The sequence below is a fragment of the Delphinus delphis genome, chromosome 19, assembly GCF_949987515.2.
Source record: "Delphinus delphis chromosome 19, mDelDel1.2, whole genome shotgun sequence".
Classification (NCBI taxonomy): Eukaryota; Metazoa; Chordata; class Mammalia; order Artiodactyla; family Delphinidae; genus Delphinus; species Delphinus delphis.
Genome location: NC_082701.1, coordinates 51,521,621 through 51,534,641, shown reverse-complemented (window position 1 = coordinate 51,534,641; position 13,021 = coordinate 51,521,621). Strand labels below are relative to the sequence as shown.

Genomic DNA, 13,021 nt, shown 5'->3' with positions numbered 1-13,021 from the left:
CAAAAAAAAAAAAAATGACACTCCTCAAGGTTGCCTGGAACTCCTAAACATGTGGAATATTAATTTTATTCTTACCACCACTGAGGAGCCCCAACGGTTAGAATAAAGTTCTGATTTATATGTTGATATTTTAGAATGTGCTTTTAATGAAATGTGTATAAAGAAAGCCCTGATTTATATATTATTTTAGAATGTGCTCCTTAATGAAATACATATACTTCAAGGTAGAATTCTCTTAAGGGAGAGAGAAAAACCAGAACACTCCACTCCACAAGGATGAACAACAAAAAGCTTTTTAGAGTGGACTATGTATCAAATCAAGGCCTCCACAAATGTGCCACTGTCACTGAGGAAAGCAGAAAATACAAGTTCCTTTAAGAAGTTGTGAAAATTTCTATACTGCTTTCACAGAACAAGGACAAGCTGCCTCTATGACTCAAAGCAGAGACAGTGGCAAGGGACCACTGGTGCCTCAGTTGCTGCTCCACTACCAGCTACCTTAAGTCACACGGTCAGCATCTCAGACCATAGGTCCTAACCAGTTACCTAGACCAAGGCACACCCATACAAGAGTATATGCATGCAGCATTTTGTTGGTTTGTTTTTTTTTAATTGAGTAGAACAATATGTACTGACACGGAAAGATACTGGCAATATAAGTCACCACAGGCATATTGTAGAGCAGTATTTAAAGTATCCCAGGGACTTCCCTGGTGGCACAGTGGTTAAGAATCCGCCTGCCAATGCAGGAGACATGGGTTCGAGACCTGGTCCGGGAAGATCCCACGTGCCATGGAGCAACTAAGCCCATGCGCCACAACTTCTGAGCCTGTGCTCTAGAGCCCGCAAGCCACAACTACTGGAGCCCGCATGCCTAGAGCTTGTGCTCCGCAACAAGAGAAGCCACCGCAATGAGGAGCCCGCGCACCACAATGATGAACGGCCCCTGCTCGCCGCAACTAGAGAAAGCCCGTGTGCAGCAACGAAGACCCAATGCAGCCAAAAAAAAAAAAAGAATCCGTCTGCCAATGCAGGGGACACAGGTTCGATCCCTGGTCCGGGAAGGTCCCACACGCCATGGAGCAACTAAGCCCGTGCTCCACAACTACTGAGCCTGCGCTCTAGAGCCCACGAGCCACAACTACTGAGCCCACATGCCACAACTACTGAAGCTCACATGCCTAGAGCCTGTGCTCCGCAACAAGAGAAGCCACCGCAGTGAGAAGCCCGCGCACCGCAACAAAGAGTAGCCCCCGCTCGCCGCAACTAGAGAAAGCCCGCGCGCAGCAATGAAGACCTAACACAGCCAAAAATAAATAAATTAATTAAATAAATAAAATAAAATAGCCCATAAGTTTTTAAAAGTGTATAGCAGATGCATAAAAATATGATTTTACATGCCTAGGAATAACTATAAGGATGCAAAAACAGTGTGAAAACGGAAAACACTTTTTACTTTATATACTCTGTACCAACTGACATATTTTTTGTATTAAGGATGTACCACTGCTTTAATCTTACAACCATTTTTTTTAATTCTCAATTCCCCAAAAAACATCTTCACATTATACAAAACTTGTATCTCCTAAACTGTACTTGATCCAGTGGTTTTATATTTTTCTAAAATCTTCAGACAGAAGGTTTGTTGAAGAGTTCACACATACATGACCATCATGTTCTCTTCTACTCTTAACAAATATTTGCCAAGAAAGTCTACTAGCCTGCAAGCACCTTGAGCACAAGGACTGCATCATAGTCATCTTTAAATCCCCAGAGCCTAACACAGCTGCCTTTCAAGAGTCTGCTTCCCAGGACAGAAGCTTCAGAGTCAGGGTTCCCAGGGCAACAGACTCCATGGGGACTAGAAGACAACAGACTTCATGTCCCCTAAGATCTCAATGATAACGCTTCAGGTAGGTTTATCAAACTGAGTTTATCTTTTCAAAGTTCAACAAGCTCAATTAATAATGGGCAACTTCACTACCCAAAAAATTAACGTTTAGAATTTCCAAGACTTACCCTTTGTCGAAGAAAGACGTGTGCCCTGATCGAGAGAACTTCGTGCCGTTGCTATTCATCACCCCACAGTTAACATTCCCTGAAATATAGGATTTTCGTGATGCTTGGTCCTTTGCAAAATTCCTGCAAGCTGCTAATTTGGATTCTAAAGCCTACAAAAGGAAGAAGGAATGATTTGGTTGTCAAAACAGTAGCTGCACATAAAAATTTGCATTTCAAACCATTTCTATTTCAAGACTCAAATCTTATTCTCTCAGTTGATAATGGTGGCTGTTTAAGCCATATCAATCACCTTTCTAATAGAAAGAGGGAATATTTATGCTGACTCCCTTTCTAATGAACTCAGAATATACATTTCTCTCAGTGTTACTGAGGGATACAGATATAATCCTCACCTTACAACTAAGAAAAATGTGGCACAGTATACAGAGATGTATCCCAGGTCTCTTGGCCCTATCCACCGTTTCTTTCTAAGTTGTGGACTGTTAGTTGGCTAGTTGGGTGTGTGCGTGTGTGTGTTTTGGGAGCAAGCATTTTAAAGAATGCAAAAACATCACTTGAAAAATTTTTAAAGCGGCCAATTCTTTCTTTAGGGCTTCAGGTTAGTCATTTCTACTGTATCAGAATGGATAAGTTCATTTACAACACCTCACATGAAGTTAAATGCTACTCTACTTCTGAGAGCACATTGTAAAACGTCTAATACCCTTCGTCTATAATTAAATAATTCACCTGAAAATGACACCAGTCCGTTAGCATTTACCTCTAAACTGAGTGCCTGCTTAGCACCTGTCACCACAACACCTGGTCAGTGCCAGGCTCTACAAACCAACAGATGACATGAAGAGAACAGAAGTTTCTCATCAATTTCCATTGCTCACAAATATCACCAACTCCCCCTTTCCCACAAACACTTTACCAAATCAAACCCCTCTCCCCGAAAAAAAAAAAAGACAAAAAATAGTCCAATCCTATTATCCATGACACTAAGGAATGTGGAATACATAGATAAATTAAACCCACAGGGACTTCCCTGGTGGCACAGTGGTTAAGAATCTGCCTGCCAATGCAGGGGACGTGGGTTTGAGCCCTAGTCAGGGAAGATCCCACATGCTGAGGAGCAACTGAGCCCGTGCACCACAACTATTGAGCCCACGTGCCACAACTACTGAAGCCCATGTGCCTAGAGCCTGTGCTCCACAAAAAGAGAAGCCACCACAATGAGAAGCCCGCACGCCGCAACGAGAAGCCCCACGCACCGCAATGAAGAGTAGCCCCCGTCACCGCAACTAGAGAAAGCCCGCACGCAGCAACAAAGACCCAACGCAGCCAAAAATAAATGCATAAAATAAATTTAAAAAAATTAAATCCACAGATAACATATTCCACTCTGAGAACCCTCCCCCCATAATTTCAACAACGGCTATTAAGACAGAGCAACAGAAACAGACTGAAACTTCTTTCTCTTCTCCTTTCTTAAAACAAAAGTACCATGACCTAGTAAAATAACAACGAAAGAAGGAAGAGAGGTAGTGACCTTGTAGGACAAGCTCTGAAAAAGCATTTTTTCAGCATCTTCTTAAATAGACACATACACAATAAAAATTGAGAGCCATTAATTTCCTATATTCAAGACACTCATTTATTTGTTCTGATATTTGCTGAGAATCTATCATATAACAGGCACAACTTGTATCTGAGGTGTCAGTGAGACAGCCTAATGCAAGCACTGGGTCTGGCAGTCAAAAACAGTGGCCTAGCAATCAAGATTTAGACCATATCCACACCAAGTAGGAGATGAAACTGTGGTTGTGAAGAAGATCAGAAAGGTAAGGACAGAACTCTGAGCAAAATCAACACCGAAAGGGTGGGCAGATGAAGACCCAACAAGGTGACCAACAGGAACAGGCAGGAAGGCAAGCAGACGTGACACAGCGACACAGCATCAGAAAAGCAGAGAAAAGAAGGCCATTTCAAAAAAATAAGTCAGTGTTGAATGTTTCAAGTAAAATTAGGACAGAACAGCATCCCTTGGATTTGACAGCACTGAGATCATCAGTGAGCAATTTGAGTGGAGTGAGCAGGAAACATAGCCCAGACTAGGCTATCTGGGGAGTGTGTATGCCATCAAAAATGCTAACAATAAATGGAGACATGCTTTCAAAAACTTGGCTGGGAAGGGAAAAGAGAAACAGAATGACAGCTAAAGAGAGACGCAGGGTAAAAGGAAAGAATAGCTGCTTTTATTTTGCTCTTAAGGTTTAAAAAGTGTATAATATGTAATATATAAATATTAGGTATAAAGTATAAATAGTAAATATAAAGTATATATATGTAATACATTATATATAAATATTGCATATAAATATTAAAACATATAGTAAAAGTCTGAAGATACAGGAGACATAAAGATGAGAAGGCTGGAAGGAATGAGATCCAAAGCACAGAGGGACAAAATTAGCCATGGGAGGAATGTGATACTTTTACCACTGAGATAAAAAGGAAGAACAGCCACAGAGGTAATAATAGGAGAGTACTAAAAGAAGGTTAAGAGAGGAAAACAAAGTTTAAATAGATGGCCTTGATTTCTCAGTGGAAGAGGATGCAAGAGTGGGAATGGGGCTTCCAGGTGAAGTCAGCGGACAAAGTAGTGTGAAGAAGTAGAAAATGAAATATTCATAAAAGTATGCAGGGGCTGGAGGATAACAGCAGACCAAAAATTCTAACGACACCTTAGAAGACAAACTGTCAGCTCAATGTGTAAACAATGCAAGGACTCTAAGTTCAACTTTCGTGCACCATTTCTAAATAAACTACTTAAGGTACTAAAGCAAAACAGGGAACAAAGATGACAACATGGCGTCCAGGAACAGGCAGAACTAACCCAAGAGTATAATGAAGAGAAATTCAAGGCTGACAGCAGTGCAGCAGCCCTAGAAGCATATCAGAGCACTCAGTAAATAAGAAGCCGGAAGATACAAGATATAGCAAAGAAAGTGTATGTTTCTTCCCTCCACAAGAAAACAAAGGTAATCAGAAATGCTAAGTAAGACCCATGATAACAAAAATATCCAATGATATACAAATTATATATGCATACAAAGGCCGAATGTAATTTTAAAAAATAAAAATGGTTGAATTCATTGAAATGACAGGATTTTAGCTTTTTTCTTTTTATTTATTTTATTGTGATCTTGTAAAAATTGTTTTGCAGTGAAAATAATAAAAAAGATGGCCAATTTAAAAAAATGTTAAGAAAAAGACATACATGTCAACTGTGATACAAATATGAAAAAACCTAATATGGTTTTGAGTAAATAATAGGTAAAGAACAAAATGCTTGAAACACCTGTTGAGCAGCACAAGTAAAACAGCCCTAGAGCCCAGCTCCTCCTCTATGATTATTCAGTAAATAATACACATGTAGGCATAATATTTTAGGTGCTGTTGACTAATTTTCAGAACCAACCAATGGAGAGCTCAAGAAGGGACAGAGACACACACACACAACAGGGAGCTGAGATACAGTCTAATAAATTCATAAACATAGTTTAAGCATGTTATTTAAAGTTATAAAAATAACCAACAGAAGAACAAAAAAAAAATTAGGAGGATGTAAGTTAAATTCCTCATCTTTTTGCTTAAAGTTGTTAAAATACTGAAAAGCAAGCACACTCCTTCAAGTTATAGGTTACAACAAATAGGTTACACTATTACAACGCAACTCTTACGACAGCTAGGTTAAAGAAATTATGTTAGGAGTAAGGGAAGATTGCTCTATGTATGAATGATTTGTACACATTACTTTTTACAGTAACTTTAAAATGCAGATTTAGAGTTAATCTGACGGTCAGACAATAATTTTATGAGCCAGAAAAGGTAACAATAGGACCTTCTATCTTGGCCTCCCATTTCTTCTTTATGTAAAGTATAATGCAATTTCTGCTTTTTACAGAGTCACACACACACAAAAATAAGTGAATGGGCAGTGGATAGTGGGAAGTTTCAGGGGTAGATTATTGAAAAGAGAAAAGTCACTGAGGGAAACAGGAAAGAAAACTGACTAATGCTAGAAATGCTAACTTTATAGTGGCTTAAAAATCCACAAGGTCATATGACTGTTTCCTGTGATCTGGATGCAGGAAAGAAATCCAGTTCCTTGACTGATCCAGGCTGCAGGTCTCCTCCATGGCCAAAGAGCCCATGAGTCAACAATGGCAGAGTAAGCGATCCGTGGATCACAGATGAGTAGGAACAAAGTGAAAGCAAGAGATAAGTGAAAAATCAAAACAAGAGTACTGCTCTCGATAAAGTCAAAGAGTAGGTATTACACAGAGTAAAAAATTGAATAAGCACAAAACCAAGTTTAATATTCCAAAAGCCAAAATGTTCTGGAATGCAAGGTTAGAGCCAAGGAGACAGCACAGGAGTTGAGGGGGCCAAGCAGCAGTAAGACGTATATGACTAAGAGAAGAAATTCATGTCATGAGCCAATGCGGAAGTCCTATGAAGAAAAAGCCCGGGGATGACCAGGAGGACAGCAGGCAGAGCAAAGAAAAGGATCAGAGGGCGGTATAAGACACACAGCCTTAGAGGAAGGAGGAGGAATCACGATGTTTTAGTAACAGCCATGGGGAACATGAAGAAGGCCCAGTGGGAACCTGGGAGCTAAGCGCAGGGACCCTCTGCAGAGGCACTGGCAAGGCTGAGCCCTGGAGGTGTTCACAGTCTCAGCTGGTCACTGGATGCTCTTGCTTCTCAGCTTAATTACAGACTTTAACACAGGAAGGTATCCTTTTTTCTTCCCTCGCTGCAAATTAAGAAATAATTCATTACCTTGGCAGCTGAAACACCTAGTGATAAATAATTAAAGGCTTACCCCTACTTTCCGTAAGAGGTCCCCCACGATGTTTAGTGCTGATATCCTAGCTGAAGGAGTCAGTGGACTGGTACCAAAGCCGTTTGGTATAGCTAGAGAAAAGTAAAAGGTGAGTGATTACTCTTGCAGTTCCCTTTACATTTGGGTTTTGATATTACAAAGCAGTATACGCTCAATGAAAAATCAGTATAGTATTCCAAACTGTGGACAAAGTGGAGATACCACAAATATCTCCGTTGGATGTTTAGATTATATCCAATTTTTCATCATTATAAACAATGCTAAAAGGACATATACCCTTAAAACATCTAGACAAGTATTTCTGGATTTCCTGCCAATTTGATAGTCACTTTGTTTTAATTTTTGTTTCCCTAATCAAAGAGTCATTTGAATCTTTCTTTCTGGAAGTCATCTGTTTAATCTCTGCACTTTTTTCTACTGGGTTGTCTTTAATCAATTTGCAAGGGCACTATACACTATAGATATTCACCTTTTCTCTTATATATGTTGTACTTCCCAGTGTGACATTTATCTCTTCAACTTTGTGGTTTGGGGGGGAGCCTTGGGCTTCCTCACTGCAACATAATAAAAATGTTCCCCACATTTTCTCCTAATGTTTTTCTAAAAAACTTTTCACCACTTAGATTAGTAAACTCATCAAATATCTAAATTTTTCCCCTCCAAATGGATATCTAATTGTCATAATACCATTTAGTGAAAAAGATTTATCTCATCTGAAATGGCACTAAAACCACACACTGAATTCTCTATACATTTCAAGTTCCATTAAATTATTTGTCTATTCTACCAGAAATATGCTGCTTTAGTTATTATAGTGTTAAAATATATTTCCTAAAGGGCAAAGCCTCTTCTTGTTACTAACCTATTTCAAACTTTTATTGACTATTCTTGCACATTTACCCTTCCAGAGTAACTTTATTAAAAATAAAGTTTTAGGGGCTTCCCTGGTGGCACAGTGGTTGAGAGTCCGCCTGCCGACGCGGGGGACACGGGTTCGTGGCCCGGTCCGGGAAGATCCCACATGCCGCAGAGCGGCTGGGCCCGTGAGCCATGGCCGCTGAGCCTGCGCGTCCGGAGCCTGTGCTCCGCAATGGGAGAGGCCACAACAGTGAGAGGTCCGCATACCGAAAAAAAATTAAAAATAAATAAATAAAGTTTTATTTTTATTTTATATTTGGCTGCATTGGATCTTTGTTGCTGCACGTGGGCTTTTCTCTGGTTGAGGGGAGTGGGGGCTACTCTTTGTTGCGGTGCGCGGGCTTCTCATTGCGGTGGCTTCTCTTGTTGTGGAGCACGGGCTCTAGGCACATGGGCTCAGTAGCTGTGGCTCGCGGGCTCTAGAGCGCAGGCTCAGTCGTGGCGCACAGGCTTAGTTGCTCCGCGGCATGTGGGATCTTCCCGGACCAGGGCTCGAACCCGTGTCCCCTGTGTTGGCAGGCGGATTCTTAACCACTGCACCACCAGGGAAGCCCCACAGTAACTTTAAAATGAACTTCACAACTTAAAAAACCTATTCGAATTTTTATTAGAAATTTAAACTATTGAATGATTTGGGGAAAATGGATATTGCAACTAAATTAAGTCTTCCTATTCTGAATCATGGTATTTAACATGATAATTATTCACATCTTCTTTCATGCCCCTCAGCAAAGGTTTTCAGTCGTGCACATTTCTTCAATTTATTTTTGAGATATTAAAGCATGGCGGTTAAGAGCTCTGGAGCTAAACTGCTAGAAACACATCCATCTCTGCCATTAACTGTGTGACCTTAAGTAGCCAAATGTGAAAGGGGGCTAATAATAGCACTTAAACCATAAGGTTGTTGTTAAGTTTAAATTCATTAATAAATTTTTTAAATGCAGAGCACACAGTAAGTGCTCAATAAATGTTACTATTATTTTTATCTGCTTTCTACAGAGTTGTAATCAGCAGGTAAAATGCTTTTGTTGCTGCTGCTGCTACCCTTGTCCTCTAGAATATAATCACACTGAAGGTAGCAACTTAGTCTTATTAGACTACTACCCTCCCCACATCCTGAGTAATACTTGACACATAACAGGTGCTCAGTGTGATACAAATAAACTGCTATACTTCTCTTGGCAGCAATTTCTGGATCTTGTTTTTCCCTATTCCCCTCGAATTTTATATTTTAGGTATTATTAAATCTGTACTTTTATGGTAAGTTGTCTTGAATGCTTTTTGGAAACAGGCATTTTATCAATAAAACACAATTAGAGCTAGACCACTTCGTAGAGATCAGCTCTTCAATCTTGCCACTGATTTCTCTAACCTCTGGCTTCTCACTGTGTCTGTGCAGACTTTCTTGTCATGAAACGGCAGCTTTTAGGTCAGTGGAAGCTCATGCTATCAGTTCCAATTGAAAAACATGTCTGACTGGACAAATATTACTGCCTTAGGGCTGACATTATTGTAACTGTGCCAGAGCAAAGCTGTATGTCCTACTAACACCCCCTTGAGGTTCCAGACTATTCTGATTAGTGCTCAACTAAAGAACTTTCAGAATTTATCTGCATAATTCTAATTAGTAACATAAAAGCAAAGCTTTGTTAATTCTCAAATGCTAGTAATTCTAAGGTCCTCAAATACACAAGCAGCCATTCCGGAAAAACGAGAGCTTCTGATGACTGCTGTAATCTATATACTGCCTGCTCTGTATTCTCAGCAGCAGAGTCAGCACATACCACTACAATCAATAACGTAACTATACAGAATTCTCACATACCTTACCTCAGCTCATAAAAAGACGAAAATAGGGTGACTTATCTATTGAAGGGCTACTGAGCACTTGAAATGTGGCCAACGCAATCAGAAACTCAATTTTAAATTTTAATTCATTTAAATCAATAAAAATTTTAAATTTAAATAGTCACATTGGAGTAGCTACTGTATTGGGCAGCACAAACATGGAGTGCACTAACCACCCAGACAGAAACCTTCTCGTATCACTCTGAAAGATAAAGTCCTATATTTTTTAAAAAAGTGTGAAGAAAGACAGCTTCCATTGGGGGAGAAGAAAGTATGGGGGGGTGGGGGGTGGAAGTAGCTGAAATATGATCTCCAAGCTGCAAAAACTAAATAAATCTCAATTGAGAGCTTCAGGGTTCCGTTCTTAACGTTCTATCTAGCGGCTACTAAATCGTTTTTCAGCTTACCTGGATGTAAAAAACACCCTGACTGATGGCAAAAGGCATATTCTTTCTGTACTATTCATCAGTTACTCTGAACATCACCTATGAAAATGGCAGCTACTGAGGCATGTTATAGAATGGACATGTCCACGCAAGCCAATCTTAAGACAAGTCTGAATGGTAACTCAGTGAGTCTCTGTACTTTCTGTGTATAAAGCCTTCTAGTCTCCCATGATATGTCAAGTGGCAAAAGAAATAAAACTGCATTTAAATACAATCCCAAACACAACACCATAAAGCAACTATACTCAAATAAAAATTAATTAAAAAAAAATACGATCCCAAAACTTGTGTGTAATAAGGTGGCACAAACACAAAAAAGCACACACAATAGAAAAAAATTCAAAGTGTTAATAAGAGTTGACTTTGAGCCCTAAGATTGCAGATGGATTTTATTTTTTCTCTTAGTTTTTTCTACATGAACATGTATTACTGCTATAGTCAAAAAATAAACTTCCCTTAAAAACCTTTATTAAAATTTCAATTTATTAAGCTGCTCTTCTCTTAAATGTAGCCCTCATCTCACTGTTTCCTACTAATGAGTTGGCCTAGGAGAACAATGCCTTCTGCTTCACTCAGTGCTAGATTTAACCAACTTTTAAACCAAAATGATTGCTTAGGGACCTCCCTGGTGGTCCAGTGGTTAAGACTCCGTGCTTCCAATGCAGGGGGCATGGGTTCGATCCCTGGCTGGGGAACTAAGATCCCACATGCCACACAGCATGGCCAAAAAAAAAAAAATTAAAATGATTGCTTAAAACTTAGCAACCCCTGCCTCACCAGCAAAGCCTCTTAAGTGGATAATCAACCACAGGTTCAAAAAGAAAAGACACTACAAACCTTTTGGTGAAGGAAAGCTGTTCTCTGTTCCTTTGCCAACAGGAGTAGCTGGCAAAGAAAGTGATGCTTGGACAGCAGAATCCATCTTTTCACAGTCTAGAGTTGGAGAACTGGGAGCCGACTTTCTCGTTACTTCCTGCTGTCTCTCCCGAACAGCTAGTTCTTGTCTTAAATCTGTAAAATGTTGCAAAAGTAGTAATATTCACTAGAGGAAGCAAATACATCAAGCAAAGTCACATCTGAAATGGCATAAAGACACTCTTCCTAAATTACTACTTCTCAAAAATGAATTTCCTATTTAACAATTTTTATTTCCAGGGGAATAAAAATGACAACAACCCTACTGTCTACATGATCATTTAGACTTTAAAAATGCTATAAAGTTAACAGAACAATTATTTATGCCTATATGAAAAAAGAAATAGGGCAGAGTCCAAAGTAGAACTCACAGTGAACATATATGACACAAAAATAAATATTCTTTACCAACTCATTTGCATTTATTTTGAAATGATGATGTAGTTTGGGAATTATTACAAAATCAATGAAGTGTATTTTTGTCATTTTAAATGGCTTGGCTTTTTTTTTTTTTTTTTACTAACTATCCTATGAAATACTTTGTTTTGAAAGGAAGTAGTCAAAATAGTTGCAAATTGTTTTCTTGTTTTGAAATATTGAATTTTTAACCCAAAATTTATGTTTTCTTTTCCAGTTATACAATTGACCTACAGAATACTTGCTTATTATTAAAAAAAGATACAAAGTTACCATACTCCTGGGTATGTATCAAAAAGAATTCAAAGTAGGACACCGAGATATTTGCACATCCATGTTCATTATGGACACATGATAAGTGAAATAAGCCAGTCACAAAAAGATAAATACTGTATGATTTCACTTATATAAGGTATCTAGGGTGCAGTAGTCCCTCCCTTATCTGAGGAACATATGTTCTAAGACCCTCAGTGGATGATTTACGTCCACTGAGCGTGATGGTGCAAAATTTCATCCTGCTACTCAGAACAGCACACAATTTAAAACTTACGAATTGTTGAGTTCTGGAATTCTCCACTTAATATTTTCAGACTGCAGCTGACCATGGGTTACTGAAACCATGGAAAGCTAAACCTCGGATAAGGAGGGACTACTGTAGTCACACCTAACAACCGTAAGTAGAACTGCAAGGCTTCCCTGGTGGCACAGTGGTTAAGAATCTGCCTGCCAATGCAGGGGACACGGGTTCAAGCCCTGGCCCAGGAAGATCCCACATGCCGCGGAGCAACTAAGCCTGTGTGCCACAACTACTGAGCCTGTGCTCTAGAGCCCGTGAGCCACAACTACTGAGCCTGCATGCCACAACTACTGAAGCCCGCGCACCTAGAGCCCGTGCTCCACAACGAGAAGCCACCGCAATGAGAAGCCCGCGCACCACATGGAAGAGTAGCGCCTGCTCGCCGCAACTAGAGAAAGCCCGCGCACAGCAACGAAGATCCAAGGCAGCCAAAAATAAAAATACATAAATTTATTTTTAAAAAAAGAGAGAGAGAAAGTAAAACTGCAGTTGCCAGGGGCTGGGGAAGGGAGAAATGGGAATTTGTTGTTCAATAGGCAAAGAGCTTCAATTCTGCAACATGAAAAAGTTCTAGAGATCTACAAAACAATGTGAACATAGTTTAACATTACTGAACTGTACCCTTAGAAATGGGTAAGATGGTAAATTTTATGTTACGTGGTTTTTTTTAACCAGAATTGTAAACTTAAAAATAGGATAGAGTTAATATTTTATACATTATATAAATTATGAGTTCTTCAGATGAATAAACCCTCCCCCAAAAAAGGAAAAGTCATGAAAAAAACAATTTTTAGAAGAGCCAATAAACATTAGCAAAAAGTTCTCACAAGTAGTAACCGAAGAACTACAAATTAAAAACAATGTGATATCAATTTTCAACTTTCAAATAGATTTTTAAATAATTTTAAAATCTGTTTTTGGGGCTTCCCTGGTGGCGCAGTGGTTGAGAGTCCGCCTGTCGATGCAGGGGACACGGGTTCG

General features: G+C 39.4%; 1 protein-coding gene across 3 annotated transcripts in view; it reads right to left on the bottom strand.

The window, feature by feature from the left end:
• Positions 1-13,021, bottom strand: part of NDEL1 (nudE neurodevelopment protein 1 like 1) — a 40,046-nt gene that overhangs the window by 12,807 nt on the left and 14,218 nt on the right. For all 3 annotated transcript variants that reach the window (XM_059998424.1, XM_059998426.1, XM_059998423.1), the window contains exons 6-8: positions 10,969-11,142; positions 6,899-6,990; positions 2,020-2,171 (exon numbers count right to left, since the gene is read on the bottom strand). In XM_059998424.1, the coding sequence (XP_059854407.1) occupies positions 2,020-2,171; positions 6,899-6,990; positions 10,969-11,142 (418 nt within the window). The remainder of the gene's footprint in view (positions 1-2,019; positions 2,172-6,898; positions 6,991-10,968; positions 11,143-13,021) is intronic.